Source organism: Schizophyllum commune (assembly GCF_000143185.2).
Source record: "Schizophyllum commune H4-8 unplaced genomic scaffold SCHCOscaffold_2, whole genome shotgun sequence".
Taxonomy (NCBI): Eukaryota; Fungi; Basidiomycota; class Agaricomycetes; order Agaricales; family Schizophyllaceae; genus Schizophyllum; species Schizophyllum commune.
The window spans coordinates 1,597,303-1,623,405 of NW_026089539.1; the positions used below are offsets into that span (position 1 = coordinate 1,597,303).

Genomic DNA, 26,103 nt, shown 5'->3' on the forward strand with positions numbered 1-26,103 from the left:
CGGCCTCGAGGCTACGCACTGGCCACGAGGCGGGCACGGTGCCTGTTGTTTGTGTTCGCCTTCTGACGTGCATGTCTGTCATGATGCATGCTGGGCTATGTATGTCGCTCCAGCCTTGCCACTGCGGGCTGCACCTTGCTTTGTTCTGAAGACCCGTACATGTGCGAACGTCGCGCTCGGCAATCATCGCACTGGCACCCCGGAAAGCTAGATTGTGTACTCGACGTCGTTCTCGCTGCACCCGAGTCAGCCTAACGAGCGTATTTATAGCCAAGTTAGCCTCACAAGTTGCGCCTGTTCTGCTGAGTTGGACGATCCGGATAAGCGAGCCTCACCCAAGTTCCCACGCCAATCAAACGGGCGCTTAATCGCTTTGCTCCCGCCATGACGGACCCCGCGCGCATCAGCTACATCCCCCTCGAGTCCAACCCAGACGTCTTCAACACCGTAACCCATACGCTCGGCGCTACCAATCTCGAATGGCACGACGTCCTCTCCCTCGATGAGCCAGATCTCCTTGCCCTCGTCCCGCGACCCGTCCTCGCGCTCGCCCTGATCTTCCCCACCAACAATCGTTATGAAGCCGCGAAGCGCGAGATTGAGTCTCGGAGAGAGCCGTACACAGGGACCGGCGAGGCCCAAGATCTTATTTGGTACAAGCAGACGATCTACAACGCGTGTGGCACGTACGCGATCCTGCACGCCGTCTCGAATGGCGCCGCGCGTGGGCTTGTTGGTACGCGTCATCCACACCCGATTTACTGATCTCGCGCCGATACACTGTGCAGACCCCAACTCTGCCTTCGGCCAGCTCATCGCTCGCTGCGAGGCTCTGGACGCTAGGGATCGTCCCCGTGCCCTCGAGGAATCCGCAGAGCTACGCGCTGCCCACGAGAAGGCCGCAGTGCAGGGCGATACCGCGGCCCCTGCTAACGCGGCGGACGAAGTCGATTATCACTACACTGCCTTCGCTCCCTCTCCCACTACGCACCGCGTCTACGAGCTAGACGGTGATAAGAAAGGCCCTCTTGATACTGGCCTCACCCTCGACGACGACGGAGACATGCTAAGTCCAGCCATCGTCGATCTCATCAAAGGCTACATCGCCCGCGATGGAATCAGTCCATTTTTCGGTCTCATTGCACTCGTTCAACGGCAACAATCGTAACAAACATGACAAGTACACTAGCAATGTGAAGTGAGTAGTCTGGTCATTCGGTACATGAACACGGAGGTCTTCGTTTCCTGCTTTGTCTGCGTCCGACCACCCTTTAGAATGGCCCAGCCTGCCCGATGTACAGCGCATGCGCCACAACAGCGAAGAACGCAAAGAGGTTGGCAATGGAGCTGACCCCATGGATCCAAAGGAACCTCTTCGTCAAGGCCTTGACAGCCTCATCAGTCTGCACAACGTCGTCAGCACCTGCACCTTCCCCCACTTCTCACAGACCACAACGAGCTCACCTCCGACCCCTTCTTCTCCCCCTTCTCCAGCGTATCCCGCTCATACAACAACCGGCTCGTCATCGGCCCGAGCACCAGCCAGTTCGTCGCCTGACCCACGAACACCGCAAGCAACGAGCCCACGCTGAGCAATCCGCCCGCGCGGAGGGCGAAGAGTGAGTTGAACACGCCGGGGTCTGCACGGTAGAGGAGGTAGATGCAGGAGGCGCTCAGGGCGGTGCTGAGCTGGAAGTAGACAGGCCAGGTTTTGTGCTGGAGGGTGGCGAAGGACGGCTTGTCTGGGCGGAGGGGTGTAGGGTGAGTGAAGGTTTGAGGAGAGCTTAGGGGTTGGACGCACTAAGAGCACGATGCGCGATGGTTGCGCCGAAGAAGGGCTGCCAGATCGCTGGGGATGCGTGAGTATCGGTCGGGTTGCATTGGGTAGTGAGGACAGACTCATCCCAAAGAGCCATCCGAAGAGCACAGTGTAGAGGCCATTGGTGGTACCAAGGCCGCGCAGGACGTCCAGCGACAGCGGCTTATCGAGGAGAGGAAGCGCAGACATGACGGACGGAAACAACACTCAGGGCACGACATCCGTATTCTTGAATGTGCTTCACACGCAGGCTGCATTACATCACGCGTGCTTCAAACGCGTCCTTACGCGACGAAAATCTAGGCGCCCAGCGACGCCGTTTGCATCCGACCGCATTCAGTACCGTCGAGGACTACAGACTAGAGGAAGCCCCGGCTACGCCGGCTGTGGACCTTGCCTAGCAGCAGGAGCTCGTCGACAGTCAGTCCTTGGAAGTCGCCAGTACACATCTCGCGCGGCTTGCGCACGCTTCTAAGATTCGTGCAGGTCCGTTGAAAAAAAGCTCAAGCGCTTGTCTCCGAGGCCTCGAGGTGCGCACGGCTCGTCTCAAGCTCAAGTTCACGGCACAGTGGTGGTAAGAGCAGCAGTAGTCGGGCTCTGCGACCGGCGACGCACTCTTTCATGAGATCCGGTTCTGAGTAGCTCCGGGGTCGAAGCCCGGAGCGTTCAGTCATTAGTTGGGCACTGTTGACTCTCTGATCGTGCCTGCAAAAAGTTGGGCTTCAATTAAGGGTGGCGAGAGACCTTGCTAGGCAAGGTAATTGGAGCGGGAGGCCTTCAGGTTGCTTGGCGATGTTCATAAGTTTTGTCCGACGTGAGTGAATAGATTCATTGGATAGCCCAATCCAATACCGCGGCCAGTTACTGCAGGATGCAAGTCTAGAGTATCTAACCGATGACCATCTTGCCCTCCGCCTCGTTGATCTCGTACTCGGGAATTTCGAGGTTGGTCTGCAGGAATGTGAGACGATGCTTGGTAAGAGGAAGTCAGAACATACGGGAGCAGGACCCTTGCGGGCACGACCAGCTATGAGGGAGTCAGTTATCACAGGAAGTACAAGTTACGAGGAAGACGCACAGATGTCGTAGTGGGAACCGTGGCACGGGCAGAACCTGAGAGACAGAGTGAGACCAGAGTAAAGGGGCTAAGCTCGCATACGCACCAGCCGCCATAGTCACCCGCCTCACCGATGGGGACACAACCAAGATGCGTGCAGACGCCAAGCATGACAAGCCACTCCGGCTTCTTCACGCGCGCCTCATCCGGCTCCGGGTCACGGAACGTCTTCCAGTCGGCAGAGCGCGCCTCGTCGATCTCGCTCTGAGTGCGGTGACGGATGAACACGGGCTTGCCGCGCCACTTGATGATCACGTTCTTGCCCTCCGGGATTGAGCCCATCTCGACCTCAACCTTCGCAAGCGCGAGAACGTCTGCGGACGCAGACATGGTGCGCAGGAACTCTGCGATGGAGGACTTGGCGACGCTCGCGGAGAGCAGGCCCATGGAGCCGACCATGAAGTAGGAAAGAGCGCGGTTGGAGTTCTTGTCCTTTGCGCGGTAGTGCGAGAAGTCGGGCACCTTGGGCTCAGACGCTACGGGCGCGCTCGTGTGCACCGAGCGCTGCTGGAACCGGGCCGTTGGGGGCACTGGCAGCGCGTTAGGTGGTCCGTCGCAGCTTGCAAATTTGAGAAGTACGCACCGCTCACGTACGACTTGTACGCGCCAAGGTTCATGCCGCCCGCCCACTTCGGGATGGCGTCTGTGCGAGGACCAGCCGCGCCGTGTCCGTCGTCGTGGCCATGGGCATCGGCGGGGGCGCGAGCGCGGAGGTTGAGGAGGGAAGGCGCGGCAGGGACGCCAGAAGGCAGGGTGCGCACCGTGGGCGGGACGGAGAGAGCCTTTTTGGCGGCCTGGAGGGTGGCCATCGCGAATGAGAGTGGGGATTCTAAGTTGTCGACGTCAAGCAGGCAGCAAACCCGACCGCCGCGAATTGTCGCTTGTTTGTCCCGGTCTATTCCGACAGTTTTGATTCGCTCCAGCCTCCCGCTCTCCCTTGCCGCATGGGGAAGGCCCTCACATATGTCAGTCTGTAATTCTACCTTAGTGTCCAATGCATAGTATGGGGAAAAATATGTACTGGTTGGGTATGGACTACACGAGGGCAGTCATCAAGCCTGCGCTCGACGAGTACCGCTAGCCTTGTAATATGTACAGTGCTATGCTCTCCTTGCCCAAGGTCTTGTAGTGTAGTGGTTATCACTCGGGATTTTGATTAGTAAGCTTGATGCTTACGTAAGCTTCCCGAAACCCAGGTTCGAACCCTGGCAAGACCTTTTTGAGGGTTGCTTTCTTCCTAGCATATGCTCAGAGTGTCTGTTCCAAGATATCAGAGCCGGAAAGCCAAACTTTCGACTCCTTGGTACTCAAGTTGAAGTTGAAGATTCGGTTTTGATGCCATCACGAGAACTTGCCTTTTATGGAACGACTTCCCACGCCATCGTCCATATCTCTCCCCCACGACAGCATGGTGTTGACTTTGGTACGCGCCAAAGTAAATAAGCTAGATCAATACTAATATAAGCGTGTCCCTGTATCCATAATCTGGGGCCCACATTCTTGCTAAGGCGGTGTAGACGGGCGAAACAGTGTAGAAACTAAGCTCCAACCCTAAATCACCACCACTTCTACGCCGACGCTCGTTGACCAGTTCTTCGACGACTCACCTTTGGCTCGAAGCCAAAGGTGCGAAGGGAAATCTTGTCGGACAAACTAAGATTGGAATGGCGATGACAAGACAATCACGATCGTGATTTTGTTGCCGAAGCGGCCCTCAACCTCACACATGCACAAGTCGTCTTTACGATAATGATATGCAGGTTCAGATGGTACAGACATGTATGAGGACAACTAACAATACTGGAACGAAAGCGAAGCAAGCAGGTATAGTACAGAACAGAAACACATCAAGTGCAAGCACCACTGGGCCCTACATGTACATCTCTGACGGCGTCTGCATGTCCTCGGGCGACACAGGCGTCGGCGATTGCATGATCTCCTCCATCTCCTTCTCCTGCATGATGGCCGCCTGTCGCGCGACGGACGCGTGCTCGTAGTCCTTGTCGGTCGGGATCTCTTCTGGCGCGGCCTGACCCTCCTCTTCTTCGTACGTAGCGAGAGCGGCGCGGAACTCGAGCATCCAGGCGTGATCCATCAGCTCCTGCGCGGAAGGCCGCTTCATAGGGTCGATGATAAGACATTGCTTTAAGAAGTCGATACCGAGAGGGCTGAGTTGGCCAGGCTCGGGCAATGGAGGGTGTTGCGTTGCGACACCAATATGGAACATGATTGCCCTTCGGGTGCATTAGCCAAGGTAATCTCCTTTTAGATGTGAATACGTACCATTCGTTATCCAAATTACTCCACGGCTTCTTGCCAGTCGCGCACTCGAGTACAACGCAACCCATGGACCAGATATCCATCGCACCCTGCCGCCCGCGCCGGTCGTTCTTGATGATCTCCGGCGACATGTACATCGGCGTGCCCGTCAAGCTGTTCATGCCAGGCGGCTTGCTGGCCGTGTTGATACTAGGCGTTGCCGGCTCGACGTTCGTCCCCTTCCAAGTCCGCTGGACGGTCTTCGAGTTCTTTGCGAGGATCTTCGCGGCACCGAAGTCGACGAACTTGATGACACCCAGGTGGTCGAGCAAGATATCTGGGCAATCGTCAGACGGCGCGAGTATATGAAGGATGCATCACTCACTGTCAGGCTTGACATCGCGATGCACGATATTCTGCGAGTGCAGGTACGCCAAACCCTCCAACATCTGCATAGTATACACCTGGATGATCCGTTCGTCCTCGATCCTTCCGTGTTCCAACAGCGCAGCCATGCTCCCTCCCTGGCAGTACTCCTCGAAGATGTACACCTTGTCGCGGTGCACTTCAATCCCATAGTACTCGACAATATTCGGATGGTGCAGCCGCTCCATGACGCTCAGCTCCGCCTTCACCTGCTGGTACAGATTCGGCAGACCTGTGAGCTCCTGGAACTTGATCTCCTTCACCGCCATCAGCGAGCCCGAGTCCAAGTTGACAGCCAGGTACACGCTTCCGAAGGCGCCCGAGCCGATGAAGCGGCCCTGCTGCCAGCGAATGGCGAAGTTCGAGCTGCTCGACGCGAGGAAGACAAGCGTCCGGTCCTCAAGCTTCTCCGTGTCCAGTACGCGGCCCAGCACGCGCTGCTCTGAGCCGATCTGGCTGCGCTCCGCCTCCAATTCCTGCACCGCGCGCGAGACGCGGTCCCAGAACATGCGCGTGCTCTGGTCGGTGTACGCGAGGCGCATATCGGACTGGTCGGGCGAGAAGGGCCGCTCGAGTTCGTCGGTCTCGAGCTCGCTGTCGGCAGCGAGCTGCCGCAGCTTCTCCTTCTGCATCTGCTTCTCGCGGGCGGCGACCATGGCCGAGCGCGCACCCAATAGGTCGAAGTGCGTCTGCAGGAAGCGCATGCAGATAGCCACGTTATGTCGAAGCATGCGATACTGCTCTTCCGGCAGGAGGTGGATGTATCGCCGCGTTCTGCTGTTCGTGAACTCCAGAGCATTGACGGCCCAACGGAAGGTCTTGCGGTCGTTATGGTCGCAGTCGTCGCAGATGAAGGATAGCCATGAGATCGCGAGCTTGATAAGTAGGCGGTGGAAGCGCAGCAGCTGCGAGCGGTCCATGAACTTCTGCGCATGCTGCCCGTGTTCGGACGCGAACAGATACCAGTTCTCAAGAAGCTCCTGGCAACCCTCCGTCCCGCGCAACGCTGTCCGCAGATGGTGTACAGAATCGACGATGGACTCAGCGAACTTCGTCGTCGCGCGCGAGATCTTGCGAAGCTCGCGGTTGACGGAGGGTAGGTGAGCCTGTTGCTCCGTGATAACAGACGGAGGGTCCATAACGCGCTCGAGCTCGTTGCCATCCTCGTCAACGGGGAAGAACGTCTCGAGGAAAGCCGTCTTCGCCATAGCTAGCCGAGTCTGCGGCCCATCCGCGACCAGCCGCACGCGGTCGTCCTTTATCTCCAGCTCGATCTTCGGCATGGCCAGGGCCATGTACGAGCCATTCCAGACAAAGGGAGTGCGAGGCGATAGGATGAGAAGGTACTGAGGCTCGTCCTGGACCCAAGAAGTCCGATCTTCCTCCTCGCCTGTACCTGATGGAGGGCGCGCGGCTTCCTCAGGCTGTAGCTCAGGTACGGTCCAAGCTTCTGTCAGAATCTTGCGGACGGCGTCTGGGCGGTTCGCTAGACTGCTAGAGGCGATGATGTACCGACCATCCTCCTCGAAGGAATAGGTATAGACGAGGACGTGACCGGTGGAGGTAAGACAGGAGATGAAGGCGTCCAGCTGTACACCTTCGAGCGAGTACTCTGATGAATTGCTGAAGCGCTGCGTGAGGACCCTGCAGATGCTTAGCACTGCATCCAGGACGGAACTAGAAGCAAATACCTCGTGAAGCGCTGCAGCTTACGATACCGCAGTCGTACACTATCCAACATCTTGTTGTACCAGTTTACCATCTGCTGGTCGCTCATCTTGCGATTCGCTGGCGTGACAGCGCCGCTGCCGTTCGCGCCATTCGGACCGCCCGCCTCCGAGTCTCGTCTTCGATGTGCGGCGGCGTGTCGGTGTTCGTTCGGATCCTCACCAGTCGGAACGCGGACCTGGGTATCAAAGTAGTTGGTAACTCGAATCATCAACCGATTCGTTAGCGAACTGCACTTGGAAGATGGGCATGAGCGGTTGTGCACGAAGAAGATTACTGCCATACCAAAGCTGCTCTGCCACGACACAGGAGCCTCCAGCGGCAGTCGATGCAACGTCGTTGAACGTGGCCCACTGCCCTTCCAACACGTCCGTCTCCTTGAAGTAGATGCCCTTCGCTCCGCTCTTCAGCTTCCAGTGTAATAAGCGGAAGAACGTCATGAGGCCCTCTAAGATGGTCTGGTCGTAGTCGGGGCTGATACATGGCGGCAAATTCCAGTGACCGGATGGTTCTGGTGCATTGAGCGCCTCGTACTGCCGCTTGAGCGTGCATGAAAGGCCTATGCTGACGCGCATATCCTCAATCATCTGGTCGATGATCATGTTGTCCGGGTTCTGCAGTTTTGAGACGTAATCCAGGCGCACGCGTAAGCATGCCTGCGTCAACCGGGGTGCGAAGGAGAGAAGGGGGATGAGCTCCTGCTCAAAGGTGGGTAGGTTCATCGTCGAGAAGAGCTCGGCGTAGGTTATCTGCGCGTGTCGGGCCGATCCAATGAGGGCGTGTGTCACGACGAGCGAGCCCTTCTCGAAGGTGCGCTGCATCGACTCCTCTTTCAACACGCGCTCGACGAAGCTGATGCCTTCCACCTCAGAGCCATTGGAGGGCCCGATGTGCACTTCAGCGGACGTGTAGGGCTGTGTGACATCGAGCTTCTCGCTTCCCGTCCAGCGCTGTAATCGAGCGATGTGGTCGCGGAGGGAGGTGAGGAGGGTAGACCAGGTGTTGAGCGCATCGACGCGTGTTATGAACTCGGGGCTGGCGGCGGCAGGGCGGTCAAGCTGCATCGCCTTGATGTTGGGGTAGAGGGAGACCGCGATGTCGAGGCGGTGATTGAGACGGTGAATGTCGTTAAGCGCGCATGACGCAGCGTCGCCGCCCTCTGGCGGCGGGGACGCTACGAACGTGTTGATATCGTGTATGATGGGGTCCACGTAGCGGAGGCGGCGCTCCTCCAGAATCTTCTTCTCGTCCTCTATATCTCGTGAATGGAATTTGGCGCGAATGGCGAGCCAGATGTGGACATGGGGGTTATTCGTCTCGTCGACCGAGTTCTCGAGCGCCATCGCTATGCGCGTCTTCTCCGACTTGAGCACGTTTCCAGACAAGACCGAGTTCAACCATGCGATCCAGTGCTCTCGAGGTGGCTCGCCATCTTTCTGCGTGCTTGGACTGGCGGAGACGTCGGCGTCAGCAAGTAGGCCGGCCACACGATCGAAGGCGGCATCTCCGGGGCCCAAAGGGACGTGCGCGAGGTCTTCGTCGTCACTGTCGCCCGCGTCGACTAGCTGACCAAGGCCTCGGTGGAAGTAATGACTGTCCGGATCGTTGCGTGGATCGTCCTGCTCGCCTGGCCCCGCGGACCGGTATCGTTGCATGAACTGCGCATAAAGGTCTGAGTATTTGGGAACGTATGACGGTGTCCGGGGTATGCTCAGTGGTGGGGGCTGTATTGGCGTAGGATAGTTGTGGTGAGAGCGGAAGCTGCGGTTGAGACCATTGAGGGAGCCTGTGTTGGAGAGGGAGCGGTTGGGCGCAGGGAATGGGCGGGGGTGGGAGAGACTGCCGCCGTTCCAGTCATCATCGTCGACGCCGTCCTCGACACCATCGACCTCGACGTGCGGGAAGAGAGTTGGGTGGTGGCGGCGCATGAGGGTCGCCTGCCGTTCGTCGGCGTAAGAAGAGAAAGAGTGATCTATTATAATCACACCCCGGCGATCTTGCACTGCTGGAGCCCCGGTCCGGCCAGCGCGCCACTCTCCTCACCCTCTCACTCTCGCTTACGAGCGCCTTGCAGGCAGATTTCTCACCTGTAAAGGACACCGGCATCGCGTAACAACTTCACTGATATACACTAGCTCTGCTGGCCGCACCGCATGATCATACTCATGGCAGACCAGGAACGTACGAAGACAAGCACTTTCCTCGAGTCGGATGAATGAGATGCTAGTCTACCCTCCTCCATCAAGGCGTACGCGGCGTACGTGCGAGTCCGAGTCTACACAGGAATGTCAGATGAACATATACGTCGACAAATAGCACGTCTGTCCGTCATCGTCATCTCCAGCGCAGCAGAGCTCAGGAACGCCAGAAACGGACGCCAGCTTGACGATGGTCTCGCATCTGCGCGGAAAAGGTGAAGTGGATATGACTTCGGGCAACTATATGGTATCAAGTTTCGATGGATTCCTGAAGGACTGAAGGACAAGTGGGTGCAGAGTGCAGCCAGCGTGCTAGCGAGTCGATCTTCCTCCTCGTGTTCACGGAGATCAGCCTGCGTCCTTCGCGAAGAAGGAACTCGGTGGTGGCGTAGTGGTAGCTTTGCCCAACTGCGCCGCTTGGCCCACGCAAGCGTAATCTGTATGCCTGGACGTGTCGGGAAATAGAGTCCAGCGCTCGAGCGCGCAGGAATGGAGGGCAACGAGTTGACGTGAATGAGGGTCCTCCCCGGCACCTAGATGGATGCATAGTGAGCGAGAAATGAACCACGGAAGCAAGATGAGCTTGGATAGCCATCTTGCCAAAGTTGATGAGACGGATATCGTATGCACCAAGACGAGAGGGACTGACCAACCGGCCTTCATAGTCGCAGTGCAGTGGATATCGTTGGAGGGACGAGAAGGGTAATTGCCTACTCGCGTGCACAATCTCATCATCTGGATATACCAGTAGCATCGAGATACCTATGAAGTGAACGTCTGCGAGAAAGATTAAGGGACTCACCTGGACATTTAAGGACAGCACCGGTATTCTCGTAGGCACGCACAGCGCACGTTCGTGCTGCTCAGCTTCGTTGTGATCTTCATTCTCGCCCTGTCCATGTGAGTGCACCGACATCGTCTCACCGCTGCTCAAAGTCGCTGGATGAACTTCGTGGGCAGGGAGGGAGCAGCTGACAGGTTCTGCAGGACCGCATTGCCGTTGCACTGGTCATGAGACGCTGGGGGGGATGGTGCGTCCGCAGCAAGATACGAGCTGAAGTTCGCAAGCAAGTGAGTGGGGGTGTCAGGCAATAACTTCTTATTTCGATGGTGATGCAAGGCCGCTCTCTGTTGACTCGGTACTTGCAGCAGGCTGCTCCTTCCCGGGGTCCGCCTTGAACCCCAGATTCTGCCATTCATCCTTCTCCATAAGGCCCCTACAATCACAATCGCCGTCAGCATGCCTCGTGCCACTTTGATGAACAAGCACACGCACTTGCGCATCCTGCAGTCCAGGTAGTTCTTGCTCAACGGCCTGCACGGCGTCGAGTCATTCTTGTTGGTCTTCAGGCAGCCCATGTAAGCCGTCATGTAGTCCTTGCACTCGCCTAGACGGACCGTGGGGTAAGCTTAGAGTCCTGGAGGTTACACTGTTCACGCACCATAGTGGTCGAGCGGGAATGAGCCACGGTCAGGCGGATTGGGCTTGAATCCAAGGTTCACTGAAGGAGGGCGACCGAAAGACATGACGGGACGGAGGGAGAGTTGGCGCCGCTGGAGACTCCGCCACCCGCGGCGGTGGCGATCTAGATCGAGGAGGCCCCGGAGTCGGACGCTCGTGCCGAGGCGCCGATCACGCAAAAGTCACGGGCTACCGGTTCGACTTTTCAAACGAAAGTTTCTGGCCGCTTGTTACCCCTCACGCTCGCAGCACGAACAAGGAAGTAGGCCAGTCGGCGATATTATGGACCGCAATGTATTGCCTTCGTCGAGCATTGATCAAGCATTGTCCCTTCGCTGTATCTCAAGCCGGTCGTGCTCACAAAATATACCCTCGCGCTCCCTCTGTAAACAAGTTTCCAGAAGCTTGTATTGTCTCGCAGAGACCTTATATAGCGATACAAAAAAGTAAGTAAAGTGAATCTTCCCTCAAATCAGACTAGTAAGTCAATCAGTCAATAACCCATCTCTCCTTCCTCGAGTTCGAGCTCTTCGTGCTGCTCGTGCTCTTGTAACTCCTGTGCGAACCCCGGGAATCGATACGCGCCAATGGCGGAAACATCGGCGACGTGCTCGCATTGCTGCTGGCACCGTACGCTGAGCTTGCGCTGCTCCCGTACATCGGTGGGCTCGCGTGCCCGCCGCTGCTCTGGTACGTGCTCACGCTTCCCCGGTACATGCCGCCGCTCTCCGGGTAGACACCCATGTTCGGGCTGAGGCCTTTGTAGATGCTTCCGGCGCCGGAGTAGACAGTGCCCTCGGAGCTGCCGTTCCACTGTGAGGATGCGCTGTCGAACGGCTCGGACTGGCTGAAGAAGCGCGGGCCCATGCGCCTGCCTGCAGCGGGGAACATCTGCGTGGGCACAGGCACCTGCTCGTTCTTGCCGAATGTGGCGGAGTAGGTCGGGACCGGCTGGGCGTTGGACGGGAAGGAGACCTTCTCGACGTCGTTGCGCTCGCCGTAGCTCTCGCCAGGCAGCGGCTGCTCGGCTTGGACTGAAAATGGAGGTCAGCATGAATCGAGAAGTCGAGGGCAGATGACATACGGTAGCGAAGCAACCCCTTGCCAAAGTTGCAGCGACAGACTATCCCGAGGATGAACGCCATCAGCGCCAACGCGACCGAGATGGCAGCAATGACGGCAAAGAGCGTCCAATCCTGGAAGGTCCAACGGAAGGACCGCGAGACGAACATGACGCCGAACCCGGTAAGGTACAGCGCGGCAACGACCACGAACGCGACCATGGGCCAGCGCAGCTCACGACGAGCAGAAACCCAGCCAGTGGCCAACCATGGCAAGAGAAGCTGGTGCAACTCAGCCATCGTAATGGTCATTATTTTTATTGATACTCACCACGAGAACAGCAATAAATGCAGCTTTCCATGCCGTGTTGTGCCAGGCGACTTGACCAGCGACGCCATTGAAGAGCTGGTCGATCCACAAACCAACAGCAGCCGCCATGAAGAACAGGGCGAGCTGGATGGTAATGCACAGAACTAGCACGCAACGGTAAATGCGGTTGATTTGCATCGACGCGCCGACGCGCTTGAATGTCTGCCAGCCATAGAGCTGGGCGAAGAAGGTCAATAACGGTTGCAGCCAAAGGGCGCGGGTCAACGTACCTTTATCAACTTCCAGGTCAGAATACCCGAAATGATGAGGGCAACGCCGTTCAGCGCCAAGCTAGGGAACTCCATCCTGAAGAGGTTGATCAGTCCTGCTTCACTCTATCAACACTCAATGTCCACTCACTTGGCGCGATCCTGCCAGTAGTGCAACAGCAGCGGTGCGCCGTTGCAAGCGCCATTGGTGATCACCCGGTTGAAGGTCATCCTGAAGTCGTTCGTGTGGTAGATTTGGAAGCCAGCCCAGCCCGTCGCGAGAACGTGAGTAAGCAGGGAAGTGATGATATGCGGAATGGACTCCTGCATGAGCGCCGTGAAGGACATGCCGAGAAGCCAGAACTGGAAGGCGATGAAGACGATATCCTCACGCTTGGTGTCGTGCAATCTAGGTTGGTGATGAGATGCGAAGGAGTAATAACGGGATTCGACTCACTTGTCGACAGGCCAGTTCAAGGCCCACAAGCAGCTCCTGTCGAGGGTGAAGACCTCGTTGTCGTACCCCATGCCGGTAATGGTAACGTCCACTTGGTCATTCGAGGTAGCGAACACTTTGTGCTCGACTCCTCGAGTGTGAAGCAAAGTACTTGGGTTGCCCACATGGATGTCGTCCAACGTGCTGATCGGGGAAACGCTCGAGTTGCTCGCCTTGACGGCGGCAACAGACGGAAGCTTCGCCTCGTCCTTCTCATCTTCCTCCTCTTCCTCTTCTTCGAACAGCTCCTGCTCATCGTCCGAGTCGTCAGACGCGATGGAGTCGGTGTCAGACTCATCGTCGGACTCGACACCGGACTCATCATCCGACTCCTCGCCGTCGCTCTCTGGCTCAAGGGTTCCGTTGCCAGCACCGTTGTCGATGCCAGTAGCTGAGGGCTGCGCTGCTGAGCTTGAGCTTGACAGAGCAGTCGAGGCTGCGGGGGCAGTAGTGGTGACTCCCGATGACGCAGCACCGGTGTTCGTCGCAGGAATGATGATAGTCGTCGATGATTCTGGCGAGACGGAGGTAATCGTGGCGGAGGCTGGCAAAGCGGTACCCGAGGCAGCCACAGTGCTCATGCTGACCATCGACTGATAGCTGTTGTTCTTCGGTGTGCCATCCCAGACAACCTCGCAGATCTCGGTCGGTACGTTGCCGATGGGGACGTCCGAGCATACGCGCAGGCCGTCATCACCGAGCGAGACGACTGGCATGCTGGAGTTGAAAGCTTTCCCCTCGGTGACGATCGACCACATGAAGTCCGCCGCCTCCGCGTTGATAACGAAGGCGCGACTCTGCAGCGCGACTTGAATGATGAAGTGGATGAGGGAGAAGACGGTGTAGAAGATGGTGACGCGGGAGATCACTACGCGTGCATACTGCGGGAGCGCTCATGAAGATGGGGAGATGGGGGAAGAGTATGACCACGTACAATAGTCCTGAGCTTGCCATCCTCATGGAGACCAGGCATCTTGTCCCAGAGTGTGTGTAGGCGCGCGGGGAAAGGCATATTGAGACAGAAGAAAGTCGGAAGTCGTCAGAAGATAGAAAATCCTACGATAAGGGCACGAAAGAGCGAAAAGCCTCTAGGGCAGTCGTGAAGAAGGGTTGGGCACTAGGCTGAACGGGCCCGCCGCAAAGATTGAGGGGAAGAAACGAAGAAGGTGAGCGAAAGAACAAAAAATGAACGAAATGCGGTCCCCGACCGTAAAGTGCAGAGCCAAGAAAGAGAGCAACGGGTGCGCTGATCCCCGTTGTCGCCTGCGTCTTCCCATCGCGACAGCCCGTTGTCCTCATCGCTACCAGTTCACCGGGCCTGAATCACATCACATTCAATCGATTGACCGAGGCCGTTCCGAAGGTCTTCATTCTCATACGAAGTTCGTGTATTTGCCTTGTTCCCGGGGAGGGGGGGGGGGGCAGGGAACAAGACCTTGCGGAAAGGGATGAGGGGACGAGGCAGATTTGCGAGTGTGAGGCCGACGCGACGGTCGTTTCCGCGGCCATCAACAAGGGTGAATGCGCAATACAAATATACGATAGTGATTTCTTTCGCAGAACAGGACAGCCATGCACACATAACACACAACAAAACAACGAGCAACATTAGACCTGATACCAGTGCTTTTCTCCGAGAGACCAGAACAGCCCCTTCTCTTCGTCCTCGTCGACTGGCGTGTCGTAAGTGATCGCCTCGTCAGGCCGAGACGCGATCCTTGCTTTCAGATGTCTCTCCTCCTGAAGGTGACGCAAGACCTCTGATACTTCCGCTCTGTCGTACGCGTTGCGAAGGTGCCAACGGAGTTCGCTCTGGGAGGGACGCAGTCAGTAGGCGATTTCGCCACAAATGACAAGGACCACGTACCTGCGAGATGCCTGGCCTGAACAGAACAACGCCCATCACCGCACGGAGCGCCGCCTCCCACAGATCCATCATCTTCATGCCGCGGATGTCAATCCACCTACGAGGGAAGACCCTCTTCACCGGTTCGACCGATGTAGCGACAGTCCACTCGGACAAGAACATCGAATGCACGAGCTTTGGTGGGGTGTACTCAGCCCAGAACAGAGCTGGCGTATCCATGTCGGCCATGGTCCGTATGACGCCGAAGAGAACTTCGTCAGGCGCGATGATCTTAGCCTGTTGAATGTCAGCAAATAGAATTGTCGATGAGCACCACACAAACGTACCCTCAAGGTCCTCTTCGTCAAGCCTTCTGAGCCGGCCTCTTTGGCCAGAGCCATGATGCGCTCGCCCATTCCACGCGATGACGGATCCAACACGCTACCTAGCGCCTCCCATCCAGCTCTGATGCAGACAGCACAGTCAACAACTGGAGCATCCGATGATAGACGACATGAGGCAGTCTCTCCTCGCTCTGAGAACCCGTGCGTCGTAGGTTGGTGTTCTCGCGCAGGGCCCAAAGCGGTGAAGTTCATAGCTGCTTGCTTTGAGACCTCCGGCGACATGCTCTTTTCTACAGAGGCATCCCGAATAGCCATGTCACGGAAGCGAACGCGAATAGCGGTCTCGAAGTCATCGTCGTCTGCAACCGGTCATCAGCAAGACAGTGATATGATCAGGTAGGGATACTGACCAGCCTTCTTGCTGTTCCAATCGACCTTAGGCCAGACTTCGCGTGGATGCGTGGTGTCAACCTCGAAGTCGGCCTACTCGCACGATTAGATTTCGCCCTCGACGTTGTGCCTTGGACGTACCTTGTCTTCCGATACGAGCTGAATCAATGCTGCCACATCACCATCGGTGGCAACGAGAGGCCACTCCCTCCACGTATCCTGTCCGGCAGAGATGTCCTCCAGAGCCGCAGCATCCTGGAAGATATCACGATGAACAGGGCCACCAATGATGTTCTGATTACTGTACAATAAATGAGAACTCGTTGACAGAGATGCACGTAAGAGACATACGGATCGGAGATCTTCAGCAGCCGCCCGGGCTTCGTCTTCTTGGGATCCCGAATGAGCTTGGATAGGATCCCTCGGCGCAAAAGACTGGTCGTCGCAGCCGCTACGGTATCTTCCCCGAGACCACGAAGAAGACGAGCAGCGGTCTCAGCATCGTAGTGTTCGTGTGCAGTACCCATCGTCATCTGAGAAGGGTAATCAGAACCATGTACATATACATTCAAGGAGTTACAATTACCTTTAACGCAGCTTCCGCAATCTGAACATTGGTCGGCGACTCGTCGAAGGGCGGCGCTGTCTCCGGGTTCACGGTCACAGCCGTACGAAGAAGTCGCTTCTCTCTCTCATCCTCGACAAGCGAGTTCCAGATGAAATCGAAAGCAGGCTCGGAAGGCGGCTCTTCAACAACCTCGAAAGCGCTTTCCAACTGTTCAACGGACGCCGGCAACTCTACAGCACCCTCGTCTTGATTAGCTGCAAAGCCCACGCGTCTAGAGAAGGCGATCAGGGAGGTTTGTATATGCAGAAAACTCGACCTACAGTGCATTCTTGTCGATATGTCGACGAAGGTACTCGAGGTGCTTGACCAGATCGAAGTTGGTCGCGCTCTCAAGATCGCTATCGGGAAGGTCGTCCGAACCGCGCTGTGCCGTCCAAAGCTCTGCCCAGCGGTCTTCAAGGCGCTTCAGGTAAGCCTCATTCCCAGGCGCCTCGCGGAGGGTCTGCAGACGCTGACGGACAGTGTTACGAGGAACACTTGGAAACGCCTGCTCGAATGCGCCCCAGTCGAGGCGCAGGTTGCGACACCGCACACGGATGATCGCCGAAGCGTCCATGGCAAGTTCATCGTAGTCGCGATTCCACTGGAAACGCTTGCGTCTCGTCTTCTTCTGCTTGTCTTCTACAAGTAGCGAATCGTCAGGTCGGGACACCTAGCTTCGGCGCTGACGGCACTTACCCTTCGGCTCAGCCTTCTCTCCCTTCTCGCGCTTGCGCTTCTTCTGCTGCTCTGGTAACGGAGGGCCTTGCTGTGCGATGAGTTCCCGTACTGTCTTCTCATGCCCACTAGCAGGAACGACGGGCGGTGGCGGAGGACGCGGCTTCGGCGGTGGCACTTTGCGAACCTTGATGATTGACTTGTCGGCGAGTTCTGCCTCGCGCATGGCGTCCCTCAGCTGACCTTCCCACTTCGGCGACGCTGTGCCCAGGCTGGCCAGAAACCGCTCCTTCACGGCCTTGATGCGCGCAGACTCCGAGGCCTTGAGAGGCTCTGGGTGTACGCGCTGCACGATCTCCTCCCAAGTCTGTTCCCGACGGCGCTGCTCCTCTTCGATCTTCTGGATCAGTTTTGCTCTTGCATCTTCCTCCCGCTCAGCGTCGCTCTGCTTCGCTTTACGCGCTCTGGCCTTCTCCAGTTCCCCAGCCATCTTGTCCTTCGCCTTCACGAAGAAGTCATGGATGACGTGCACAGGCGCGCTGACGATGCGCGCGATGTTGTTGAGAGCTTGAGGATCGGGATCATCCAGAGGGGTCTCAGCCGTCGCGGGATCAACCAGCTTTTGCAGGTATCGACTCTGGTGCCAAGTGAGGACATAGTCTCTTCCCCACCCTACCTTACGGCGAAGAGAACGTGCAAGGCTGGGATTGTTGGCAGCAGGCGCGCCCTGGAAGATCTCAAAAGACGAGCAGAATTCCTGATCCAAAGAGACGTTCTCCAAGGTTGCCCAAAATTGGACGGCGTCTGGGTAGGCGCGGACTGATACCGTCTTCCAGAAAGGCGGCGATGCCTCCGACAGCGCCCAAAGGTAGATGGGCGCGTAGTCGTTGAATGCCCAGTATATGGGTGCGGTCATAGGCGTGTTGACGTTCCACCCCTCCAATGGTGCTGCATCGTATGCAGTCGGGTGAAAGCCGTGAGGCGCGCAAGTGATGAAGGGAGTTGGTGACTGAGCTGGGATGAGCGGAATGACCAGCCCCAGCTGTCGCATCATCTCAAGCAAGTCCAAGAAACGCGAGCGGCACCGCGCACGGCCGACTTGCAGCGTCGTATGCAGAGCAGGTGGCAGGTTCCGCGTGAGCGTATCCCTTGCACCCTCTTGCTTCAGGAACTCCGTGAGGTCCTCATCGTAAGTGGTCTGTGCAACCACCGAAAGGTGCAAGCCAACTGAGATATCGTAGGTGAAGTAGTTTGTGTCAATGATGCGCTTCTCTTGCGACGCGATGTACGGCGAGGACGTGCTCCTCTCGAGGGCGGCCAGCAAAGCGAGATGGAAGGTGCAGATACGCGTCATCTTCGGTACGATGAAGCCGTAGCTCTGCGCGAGCGTCGTGCGCTCGGTGAGCAGGACTTCACGTATTGTCTCCGGGCTATAACCAAAGAGCTGATCTGCCCGCGCGGAGTTTTTGCGCCAACGTTCTGAAGGATCGTCTCCAGGGCGCTCCATCTGCAGCAACTGCAGCGGGAGAGGGTCGCGAGGCGCTGGCACTGACTCCACCATGCCATAGGCAGCGGTGATATAGTGAGACGGGGTCCGCGAGATGGGATGCGACGGCATCTGCATGCTACGTCCCAGTTCGGTCAGGTATTGCTTGAGTTTCTCCTCGGGAGTGCCAGCAACGTAGGCGATGCGAACGTCGCGCTGAGCGCCGGTATGTGTCCGCACACTTCCGTAGGTCGTCTTGATACGACCACGGTTTTCCAGGGTGGCTATGACTTGCTGAAGCGTGCGCTTGTCCATCCGTGTACCGCGTGGCGAACTGGTCGGTTCGCCGGCATCGTGCAAACGGTCCAGGAGAGCCGTGTGCGCGTCGTAGATGTCCTTCGTGACAACGTTCATAACGCCTCCCAGCTCTTGCAGGACCTGGTAAACTTCGTTCTCTCGGCGAAGATGTGAGAGATTGGCTCTGTTCTTTCCAGCCTGCGCCTGCGGCGTCGATGTCGAAGATGGGCCAGGCGTGGCAGAGGTTGATGCGGGTTTCGAAGGCGCAGTCGCTGCAGGAGTGGTTGAAGTCAAAAGAGCTGGATCAATGGGTATGGCTGGATTGGCAGGGGGCGGTGCTTCCCACGGAGGAGGTGCCGGAGGCCAGACAAGAGTAGGACCCGTGGCGACGTCCTTCCCAGGGGCAGATGAGGTATTTGCTTGGCTCAAATCCATTACATTGCCCGTAACGGCTTCTGCAGCAGGTGTCGCGCTTGGGGCCCCGGCAGACGCCATGCGCGCGCGCTTCCGTGGACGACTTTCTGGACTTTCGGCACCTCCGCCCGTCGCGTCTGGCTCTGGAGGGCTGACTGTCCTCCTTAGCGATGAAGAGGCCGCGGCTTGGACTCCCTCTTCGACTGCGAGTTCGTCAACCTCCACCGCCGCGCCAGCCTTCGTCTTTGGCTGACGTCCCTTCCGCTTTGGTGTCGCTGAAGTCGAAGGGGCAGCGTCTTCGGCCGGTTTGGCCTTCGATGGACGACCCCGCTTCTTCGGCTCCTTCGGAGTAGCGTCCTGCGCCTTCGCAGCCTTCGTCTTCCGTTTCTTGGCTGGCGGCAGGTGGTCCTCTGCCTCGTCGCCCTCGTTCGCAGTGTTGGCTTGCGCCTTCCGTTTTTGCGCCGTCTTCGTCGTCTTGTCTGCACCATCCGCGGCAGCCTTCTTCTTGCGGCCTGGCTTCCCTGGCGTGTCTTTCGCGGGCGGCGCCTTGGAGCCATCCTGATACTCGGCCAGCTCCTCCTCATCGTCGTAGAACAGGTCTTCGTCGATCTCAGCGAACTCCCCAACGCGAGCGAAGTCAGCGTCCGTGTATGGGTTGGACGACTGATCGAGGTTCTCGCTTTGCAGCAGCGTGCGATATGCGGAGACGGTGTAATACCGATTGCGTCGCTCTCTTCCTGAAGTCTCCATGAGCGAGACGATGCTGAGGTCCTTTATATGCGCGGGAGGAGGATCCTTCTCTGCACGGGCGATGAGTAGTTCGACTGTACGCCTATCGAATTGGTTGAGGCTGTCTGAAATATCCTGTTTGCACGTTAGCAGAAGTTGTATAGAGGGGTGCAGCAACCGTACGTTGAGAGTCAGGCCACTGGTTCCCGCTCGCGCTATCAAGTCGATGATTTGGCGATGTAGCGTGACGTTCATCTTCACGCCGTTCTCGACTGAAGGCACTGTGGGTGAGTTGTCGTTGTGGGTGATGCTAAAGCGTACCGTAAGCATCTGCCTGCTCGTCTTCATCATCTTCCGCGGTCTGTACAACGACGCCGTCCGTATTGGAGTCGGGTTTGCCGCCTTCGAGGAGGCGCAGACACTTGACGGTCCCTGCCGACTTTCCTGTGCTAGGTGCGGTGACGCGGTCGATGAGGCCCTCGGCCTCCATCTCCCGAACACGGCTTTGGAAGAAGCGACGATCCGTCTTCGTTGGATGCGCAAAGCCCTATACACAGTCAACTTGGGTCCAAGCATAAGACGAGGCAGTGCGCACAATGCGGATCAAGAGGTTGGTCGTAGGATGCATATGGTTTCTGGACGCTTTCAAGAGGCTCACGACGCGGTTGCGCACAAGCGGATAGCTTGAGAGGTGGCGGGCGTCGATTGGCGAGAAGTCCAGGTTATGCCAGTCATTCATGGCCGCATCCTCGTCAGTGGGCTGTGTCGCTTTCGCTTTCTCCCCTTCTTGTGCACGCAATTCTTCCTCACGAATAGCTTGCCAGGAAGGAGAGCGCTCGAAGAAGTACTTGTGGATTACAAAGTGGGTCCCGACGCCTCCTCGACGGACTTTGACACTGGAGGGGTGATCAGTCGCTGATGTCGGTGGCAGTGCCAAGGGCGCGCATACCATAGATCAAGGCTGAGAAGCTGTCCCACCAAGTAATGGCACGTCTTTTGATCATATCCTGTCGTTTGGCCGATTTGGACGACAGTGACACCGTTTTCTCTGCCGCGCGTGACGACTTGCAGAGTTGAGTACACCATGGGACTCAATTTGGAGGACTTCAAACCCGGTCATCAGTTGGGTCACTTCCCCAGGTACACGAACACGTACGCGTATATGAGACCCGGTTATAGCAGTGCAGATGGCATCTTGGTGAATGCCAATGCGAAGTTGGTCGCCATATTCGGCTTGCAGTTCCTCGAGGCTACGGTTCGCTGCACCTTCGATGACCTCAAGCTGTGCGGGTAGTACTTCCTCTATCTCTTCGCCCTTGGCTTTGGCCTTCCTTCGCTTGCTATTTTGAGGCGCGATCCAGACTTCCGAGGTCACACCAGCGGGGACCAGCCCTACGCGAACAGTGGGCTGCTGCGCGAGGACGGACCACACAAAGGCGCAGAAGGCATCGTCTGCGTTTTGCTGATGCGGGGCGGAGGCATGGTTGTAGAAGTCGATGATGAAGTCGCGCAACCGCGAGGCCTTGCTGCCTGATGAATGGTTAGAATGGGGCACATTTTGTGCGGGGTTCGAACCCGAGGGACGAGGGACGAAAGAACAAAGAGCGCGTCTGCCCATTGTTCTCGCGTCCCTCGCTGCCCCCGATCACACCAAACGTCCACTCGCCTAGGTCTCCGTCGAAGGAGAGCTGCCGCATGCAATGCTCTACGAGCTCGTCCATGTTGGAAGGGGCGACGTACGCGCCAACAGTGTAAAACCTGCGCTCGTCTGGTTCGAAACCTCGTCCGGTCAAAGAAGTAAGAGCAAAGCCGTCGTTCCAAGTCGGGGGCAAGTCGGGGGTTCGACCTCGCCGTGGGACGCGCTTGGGAAAAGGTCAACGACGACGATGATTCATCGATAGCGGCCGTCACGACCCGGTCACGGACGATCGGCCCGCAATTCTTTTGAGCAATCTGTGCGGAATTTCTCTCACATTCTGCAGACGGCCGGCGACGAGGGACCCAGACGCACACAGCAGTGAAGTTGAGAAACACTTCGATTCCATGTGACAGCTATCCTCTACTCGACAGTATGCCTGTCTTTTCTACCCAATGGTTAGTGCAATAAATGAAGGTCGTGATAACGTATGCGGGGGTCGTCTATGTAAAGGCGCAGGGTAACAGCAGGGGGATGATCCAAGAAGCAAGCAGGCAACTCCTCCAGCGCGACACGCTTTAGCGAGCCGCCTGCATTTGCAGCTGTTCGCGCTCCTCCCACAACCGCCGCAATACGTCCGTGAATCCAGCTTTGCCGAGATGCGCATTCTGCTCGAAGCGCTGCACAAGCCACCTCTCCAACCCATCCGCAGCGGAGCGCCAGATGGTCATGCGCGCCTGAACTTCTGCCGTCTGCTTGAAGAGAGTGTGATTGGGCTGCGCGAAGTTTGGCGAGTATCGTATCCGCTCGTAGCAGGTGGCGAATTGAGAGAGCGAGAGGTTTACGGAGGTGATCGTCGCGTTCTGTGTTGCGGGGTCGACGAACGATATCTCCCGCACGAACGCGTCTTCTGACCCGCCAAACAGCTGTAAGAGCGGGTGAGTACCAAGCACAGGGTTAGAAGTAGCGGTAGGCGCACCCGTACAACCCATGCAGGTGCCTTCTGCTTGCATCCCAGTATCCGCTCCGTCCGAATGATGCCCGTCTCCGGGTCCACTGAGCGATCGAGAACGTCTACGCTCACAACATGCGAGCAGTGTTGGTTGGGGTACTTGTGCCACATCCCAATAATGACATGGGCCCAAGGATGCCTACGATGCAGTTAGTGCCCGTACGTCCCCCGACGCGACTGAAGAGTACGCACTCGTAGTCGAAGTTCTGCGAGAAGAAGTGCATTATCGGACGAATTATAGGTCGATGATGGTATAAAGTAGAGAAAGAGGATGCGCCGGTCGTGTGCTTCGTCAACTTTCGGCAACGGCGGAGCGAGTGACGGACGCTGTGACACACAGCGCCATCGGACACACGTGATTGCGCAAATGACGCCCCGCGATTGGTCAGAGCACGCGACGGAAGATTTCGGATCGGCTTCCCGAAGGGGCTTCGCTTCGATTCCGTTTCCCCATGAGGTCATTGCTTTGAGGACCCACAACCGCAAGCCGTCGGTGCCCGGCGTCTGCAGCATCCTTGAAGCAAGGTTCCGTCTCGTACCTATCTTGAAGAATATCTGTACTGTCCTTCATGCGTATACAAAATTGTTACACGAGTCCTAGGTTTACAGAACCTACATAGAAGACGGCGCACGGCTGCTTGCAACTGCCCGAAGCTCTGCGAGACGAGCCTTCAGCTTGGGCCTATGGGAACGCAAAACCTTAGTGTATGGAACGTTTTACTGAGGGAGGCTGCACGTACACTTCTGCGAGCCTGGTCTCAAGCGACTGCTTCTCCTCTTGCAAGGCCAAGCGCTTCTCCGCATCGAGCTTAGTGCTGAAAACCATCAATGATAATGATGGTGAGAAGGACATCCAGTAGAGGAAATGACTTACAAGACATATCCACCTTGCCCGTCGTATTGCAGGATCATCTTGTGGTACTGCCAGAGGGACGGCCGGTGGGAGACGGTCAGCAAGGTGATGCCCAACTGCGCAGCTCGCTGCATCATGAGCGCCTCGATCTCCAGCGGTACTAACGAGGTCGCCTCATCGAGGATTGCATACTAGAGGATCACGATGAGCGAGGTCCTAGCTGAAGTGCGCTCTACTGACCTTCGGATGGTGATAGAACAGCCTCGCCCACGCAATCTTCTGCTTATCACCACCGCTCAGCGCATCCCTCCACTCCTTCGCCGCATCCCAGCCGCCCTCGCGCTCGACGATACTCTCCATCTGCACCTGCGCGAGGATGTTGTAGAGATCGTTGTCAGTGATCCCCCGCGCCTCCATGTCCTTCTTGGAATGCGGATAGATGACCTGGTCGCGAAGCGTGCCGAGGCAAAGATATGGTCGTTGCGGGATAAGGATGAATTGGTCTGCAGGAGGCTTACGGACGGTGCCGCCGTAGACAGGCCAGAGGCCGCCAAGGATGCGGAAGAGAGAGGACTTGCCGCATCCGTTGGGGCCGACGATGAGCAGATGTTGACCTGGCTTGACGTGGAAGCTGAGTTTCTTGACCAAGATGTCGCCGTTTGGCGTGACAACAGGGACATCGGTAAACTCGATCTCCTCTGATTCAAGGACCTGTCCTCGGCCTTTGAGGACTGGTCGGCCCGTCAGTACAGTAGAAAGTAAATCGATGACAAAACGTACTTTCTGCGTTCTCGCCTGTCAAGGCGCTCGCTACCAAGGCCTTCTTATACTTTCCATCGCGAATCTCATGCGCGACGGTCAGCAGCTCGTGTACGCGTGCCGTATAACCCGCCAACTCGGAAAGGTCCTTGTAGGAGTACAATACTCGACCGAAGGCGTCTGAAAGTGGCATGAGCGGAATCTCGCGAGGACTGGCTGTGCCGACGCACCTGACGAGGAAAGCAGCAATCTCCTATTCGTGATGAAGGACTTCGTCCTACCGCCCATATCTATGGCGAGAACACCCGGTAGCTTGAAGAAGACGGGAATCGCACAGAGTACGAGCTGTCCACATCGTCAGACGATAGACGTCGCCTCGAGCATAAGCGAGAACATACACCGAAACTACCCCATAGCCACTTGATGATGCCTTCCTCCGCTACGCCGTGCCACCATCGCTTGTCAAGGACCTTGTTCTCGTGCTTGATCAGGCCAGCGTACTCTCGTTCGACCAGCATCTTCTCCGTCTCTTCTCCGCCGAAGAATGCGATTTCTTCCGCGAACTCGGACAGCCTATGGTAGTGATGAGCGCGGTGCATTCAACGTCATGTATTCGGGACACCTACCGAGAATGCGTATGCCGTAAGGAGCCTGCTAGTTGGGCGCTAAGTGCAGCATAGGAGCCGAATGAGGGCGTCAGGTAGCGAAGCAGGGCTGCTGTGAGCTGTACCATGACGGTCAAGCCAATCATGCCTTCAGCGCCAACATTCTGGGATAGCTGGTAATTGTATATCTGCGGGTAGTCATGAGCGAAGCGAAATGACTGAATGTGCCACGACACATACTATGACGTCTAACACGGGCTTGAGCAGGTTGGAATACATTGTTGACAGATGATTGGAGAAGCGCTGGATATCGTGTGTAATCATCCTACAACCGAATTGGTTCAGATACAAAAATCCTTGAGATGGGACACCAACTGGTCTGGGTTCTTGATCCGGTCGTCCAAATTGGCTGGAGGAAAACATCTGTCACTACTTACACCTCCGACGGCCGAGATCGTACACTCACATAGCTTATAGTAGACCTTCCCTTCCGGCCCTTCGTGTGCCTGGTTCCCCAAGTACTGATCCATGACCTCCTTCGTTAGCCGCGTACGGTAGGCAATCGCGAGCTTGTTCTGCAGGAAGCTGATCCAGGAATTCGTGAGCGTCGCGGGTATGGCGACCATAAGCCACTTGAGGATGTTCAGGAAGAACAGCTTGGGCTGTCGCCGTACTAAGCTTGCGACGATGGTCCCATCTAGTGCGGCGACGTATATGGAGATGAGGGTGCGGAAGATGAGGAGACATGAGTGGCTGAAGAGCAGGAACGCCTCCTTCGAGCGAATGCTGGGGATGACGATCTTCAGGATGGAGTTCAGACGTTGATAGAAGACTGCGTCCACCTGAATTTAGAAGTGAAGTAGGTCAGAGCTATATCACCACTTCACGAGCCACAAAACGTACCGCAACACGCGGTGGTTTACCGCTGTCATCTTCCCCAGCTTTGCCCTTCCCCTTGCCTTTCCCCGCCTTCCCTCCTGATGATCGCGGGGCAGGGCGTGCAGATAGACCTTTGAAGGTCGACTGTAGTACGTAGAGGATGAAAGCCGCGTTCAGAGCCTTCTGAATGAGCGGTCGATGGGCAGAGTAGCCCTTCATGAATTGCGCTGTCCGCTGCTCCAGCTGAGCACGGAAGGCGGGTGACGATTGGCCGGCCATTCCGATGCCTATTCAGCTGGAAAAAGAGAGATGGTGTGGGAGCTTTCTGGAGGATGAGGGGAGAGTCCAAATCAGCTGCGAGGGAGAGGACGCAGGCGTCCCCATGTCTTCATGTGATTGCTGAGGTCGACCCCGCAGTGAACG

The 26,103-nt window shown here is 57.0% G+C and overlaps 11 protein-coding genes and 1 non-coding gene across 12 annotated transcripts; 2 read left to right on the forward strand and 10 right to left on the reverse strand.

Moving 5' to 3' along the window:
* The first annotated feature begins 59 nt into the window (after positions 1-59).
* SCHCODRAFT_02610670 (cysteine proteinase) lies at positions 60-1,198 on the forward strand. The gene is made up of 2 exons (XM_003038719.2): positions 60-736; positions 789-1,198. Exons 1-2 carry the CDS (start codon positions 385-387, stop codon positions 1,166-1,168), a joined length of 732 nt encoding a protein of 243 aa, XP_003038765.1. The 5' UTR covers positions 60-384; the 3' UTR covers positions 1,169-1,198.
* Positions 1,072-2,030, reverse strand: SCHCODRAFT_02610672 (uncharacterized protein). The gene is made up of 4 exons (XM_003037391.3): positions 1,900-2,030; positions 1,802-1,849; positions 1,465-1,742; positions 1,072-1,403 (listed from the first exon to the last, which is right to left on the reverse strand). Exons 1-4 carry the CDS (start codon positions 2,006-2,008, stop codon positions 1,272-1,274), a joined length of 567 nt encoding a protein of 188 aa, XP_003037437.1. The 5' UTR covers positions 2,009-2,030; the 3' UTR covers positions 1,072-1,271.
* A 556-nt stretch (positions 2,031-2,586) lies between these two features.
* On the reverse strand, positions 2,587-3,817 carry SCHCODRAFT_02610675 (ubiquinol-cytochrome c reductase iron-sulfur subunit). The gene is made up of 5 exons (XM_003037390.2): positions 3,520-3,817; positions 2,983-3,466; positions 2,898-2,932; positions 2,818-2,846; positions 2,587-2,770 (listed from the first exon to the last, which is right to left on the reverse strand). Exons 1-5 carry the CDS (start codon positions 3,743-3,745, stop codon positions 2,708-2,710), a joined length of 837 nt encoding a protein of 278 aa, XP_003037436.2. The 5' UTR covers positions 3,746-3,817; the 3' UTR covers positions 2,587-2,707.
* Positions 3,818-4,055: 238 nt separating this feature from the next.
* SCHCODRAFT_t28 lies at positions 4,056-4,153 on the forward strand. The gene has a single exon. It is a non-coding gene; the product is annotated as a tRNA-Gln (tRNA).
* Positions 4,154-4,806: 653 nt separating this feature from the next.
* SCHCODRAFT_02488497 (uncharacterized protein) lies at positions 4,807-9,277 on the reverse strand (the record flags this gene model as incomplete). The annotated part of the gene is made up of 5 exons (XM_050342897.1): positions 4,807-5,170; positions 5,220-5,532; positions 5,581-7,265; positions 7,313-7,579; positions 7,635-9,277. 5 exons carry the CDS (start codon positions 9,275-9,277, stop codon positions 4,807-4,809), a joined length of 4,272 nt encoding a protein of 1,423 aa, XP_050202197.1.
* Positions 9,278-9,453: 176 nt separating this feature from the next.
* On the reverse strand, positions 9,454-10,403 carry SCHCODRAFT_02610683 (uncharacterized protein). Its single transcript, XM_050344439.1, has one exon. The coding sequence runs from the start codon at positions 10,299-10,301 to the stop codon at positions 9,798-9,800; it is 504 nt and encodes a 167-aa protein (XP_050202198.1). The 5' UTR covers positions 10,302-10,403; the 3' UTR covers positions 9,454-9,797.
* Positions 10,404-10,619: 216 nt separating this feature from the next.
* On the reverse strand, positions 10,620-11,130 carry SCHCODRAFT_02610687 (uncharacterized protein). The gene is made up of 3 exons (XM_050344440.1): positions 10,990-11,130; positions 10,824-10,935; positions 10,620-10,764 (listed from the first exon to the last, which is right to left on the reverse strand). The coding sequence occupies exons 1-3, from the start codon at positions 11,072-11,074 to the stop codon at positions 10,647-10,649; spliced, it is 315 nt and encodes a 104-aa protein (XP_050202199.1). The 5' UTR covers positions 11,075-11,130; the 3' UTR covers positions 10,620-10,646.
* A 368-nt stretch (positions 11,131-11,498) lies between these two features.
* On the reverse strand, positions 11,499-12,997 carry SCHCODRAFT_02488156 (uncharacterized protein; the record flags this gene model as incomplete). Its single annotated transcript, XM_003037388.2, has 5 exons — positions 11,499-12,043; positions 12,094-12,352; positions 12,402-12,617; positions 12,671-12,746; positions 12,801-12,997. 5 exons carry the CDS (start codon positions 12,995-12,997, stop codon positions 11,499-11,501), a joined length of 1,293 nt encoding a protein of 430 aa, XP_003037434.1.
* A 1,756-nt stretch (positions 12,998-14,753) lies between these two features.
* Positions 14,754-15,240, reverse strand: SCHCODRAFT_02486730 (uncharacterized protein; the record flags this gene model as incomplete). Its single annotated transcript, XM_003037387.1, has 2 exons — positions 14,754-14,957; positions 15,013-15,240. 2 exons carry the CDS (start codon positions 15,238-15,240, stop codon positions 14,754-14,756), a joined length of 432 nt encoding a protein of 143 aa, XP_003037433.1.
* A 467-nt stretch (positions 15,241-15,707) lies between these two features.
* Positions 15,708-21,791, reverse strand: SCHCODRAFT_080919 (uncharacterized protein; the record flags this gene model as incomplete). Its single annotated transcript, XM_003037386.1, has 12 exons — positions 21,603-21,791; positions 21,093-21,466; positions 20,886-21,040; positions 20,532-20,832; positions 20,258-20,483; positions 20,120-20,208; positions 17,032-20,071; positions 16,614-16,974; positions 16,352-16,564; positions 16,077-16,322; positions 15,867-16,026; positions 15,708-15,818 (listed from the first exon to the last, which is right to left on the reverse strand). Exons 1-12 carry the CDS (start codon positions 21,655-21,657, stop codon positions 15,708-15,710), a joined length of 5,331 nt encoding a protein of 1,776 aa, XP_003037432.1. The 5' UTR covers positions 21,658-21,791.
* Positions 21,792-21,954: 163 nt separating this feature from the next.
* On the reverse strand, positions 21,955-22,907 carry SCHCODRAFT_02610699 (MSF1-domain-containing protein). The gene is made up of 3 exons (XM_003037385.2): positions 22,777-22,907; positions 22,552-22,723; positions 21,955-22,498 (listed from the first exon to the last, which is right to left on the reverse strand). Exons 1-3 carry the CDS (start codon positions 22,806-22,808, stop codon positions 22,151-22,153), a joined length of 552 nt encoding a protein of 183 aa, XP_003037431.1. The 5' UTR covers positions 22,809-22,907; the 3' UTR covers positions 21,955-22,150.
* A 207-nt stretch (positions 22,908-23,114) lies between these two features.
* Positions 23,115-26,071, reverse strand: SCHCODRAFT_02565471 (uncharacterized protein). The gene is made up of 12 exons (XM_050343801.1): positions 25,705-26,071; positions 25,268-25,643; positions 25,177-25,210; positions 25,042-25,126; positions 24,823-24,989; positions 24,595-24,769; positions 24,427-24,541; positions 24,218-24,376; positions 23,678-24,168; positions 23,459-23,628; positions 23,325-23,399; positions 23,115-23,266 (listed from the first exon to the last, which is right to left on the reverse strand). Exons 1-12 carry the CDS (start codon positions 25,957-25,959, stop codon positions 23,197-23,199), a joined length of 2,172 nt encoding a protein of 723 aa, XP_050202200.1. The 5' UTR covers positions 25,960-26,071; the 3' UTR covers positions 23,115-23,196.
* Between the last annotated feature and the right edge of the window lie 32 nt (positions 26,072-26,103).

Bases quoted from the DNA above. Each gene is read 5' to 3' on its own strand.
- SCHCODRAFT_02610670 (XM_003038719.2), top strand. From the start codon at position 385: ATGACGGACCCCGCGCGCATCAGCTACATCCCCCTCGAGTCCAACCCA. The intron at 737-788 runs GTACGCGTCATC...TACACTGTGCAG, and splicing joins CGCCGCGCGTGGGCTTGTTG to ACCCCAACTCTGCCTTCGGC.
- SCHCODRAFT_02610672 (XM_003037391.3), bottom strand. From the start codon at position 2,008: ATGTCTGCGCTTCCTCTCCTCGATAAGCCGCTGTCGCTGGACGTCCTG. The intron at 1,743-1,801 runs GTGCGTCCAACC...CCCTCCGCCCAG, and splicing joins CATCGCGCATCGTGCTCTTA to ACAAGCCGTCCTTCGCCACC. The intron at 1,404-1,464 runs GTGAGCTCGTTG...GACGTTGTGCAG, and splicing joins GGGAGAAGAAGGGGTCGGAG to ACTGATGAGGCTGTCAAGGC.
- SCHCODRAFT_02610675 (XM_003037390.2), bottom strand. From the start codon at position 3,745: ATGGCCACCCTCCAGGCCGCCAAAAAGGCTCTCTCCGTCCCGCCCACG. The intron at 3,467-3,519 runs GTGCGTACTTCT...ACGCGCTGCCAG, and splicing joins GTACAAGTCGTACGTGAGCG to TGCCCCCAACGGCCCGGTTC. The intron at 2,933-2,982 runs GTGCGTATGCGA...TCTGTCTCTCAG, and splicing joins GCGGGTGACTATGGCGGCTG to GTTCTGCCCGTGCCACGGTT.
- SCHCODRAFT_02610683 (XM_050344439.1), bottom strand. From the start codon at position 10,301: ATGCTACTGGTATATCCAGATGATGAGATTGTGCACGCGAGTAGGCAA.
- SCHCODRAFT_02610687 (XM_050344440.1), bottom strand. From the start codon at position 11,074: ATGTCTTTCGGTCGCCCTCCTTCAGTGAACCTTGGATTCAAGCCCAAT. The intron at 10,936-10,989 runs GTGCGTGAACAG...CGGTCCGTCTAG, and splicing joins ATTCCCGCTCGACCACTATG to GCGAGTGCAAGGACTACATG. The intron at 10,765-10,823 runs GTGCGTGTGCTT...TTGTGATTGTAG, and splicing joins CTGGACTGCAGGATGCGCAA to GGGCCTTATGGAGAAGGATG.
- SCHCODRAFT_02610699 (XM_003037385.2), bottom strand. From the start codon at position 22,808: ATGCACTTCTTCTCGCAGAACTTCGACTACGA. The intron at 22,724-22,776 runs GTGCGTACTCTT...ACTGCATCGTAG, and splicing joins TCGCAGAACTTCGACTACGA to GCATCCTTGGGCCCATGTCA. The intron at 22,499-22,551 runs GTGCGCCTACCG...CCGCTCTTACAG, and splicing joins CACCTGCATGGGTTGTACGG to CTGTTTGGCGGGTCAGAAGA.
- SCHCODRAFT_02565471 (XM_050343801.1), bottom strand. From the start codon at position 25,959: ATGGCCGGCCAATCGTCACCCGCCTTCCGTGCTCAGCTGGAGCAGCGG. The intron at 24,770-24,822 runs GTAGGTGTCCCG...TCACTACCATAG, and splicing joins TTACGGCATACGCATTCTCG to GCTGTCCGAGTTCGCGGAAG. The intron at 24,542-24,594 runs GTATGTTCTCGC...CGATGTGGACAG, and splicing joins GGCTATGGGGTAGTTTCGGT to CTCGTACTCTGTGCGATTCC.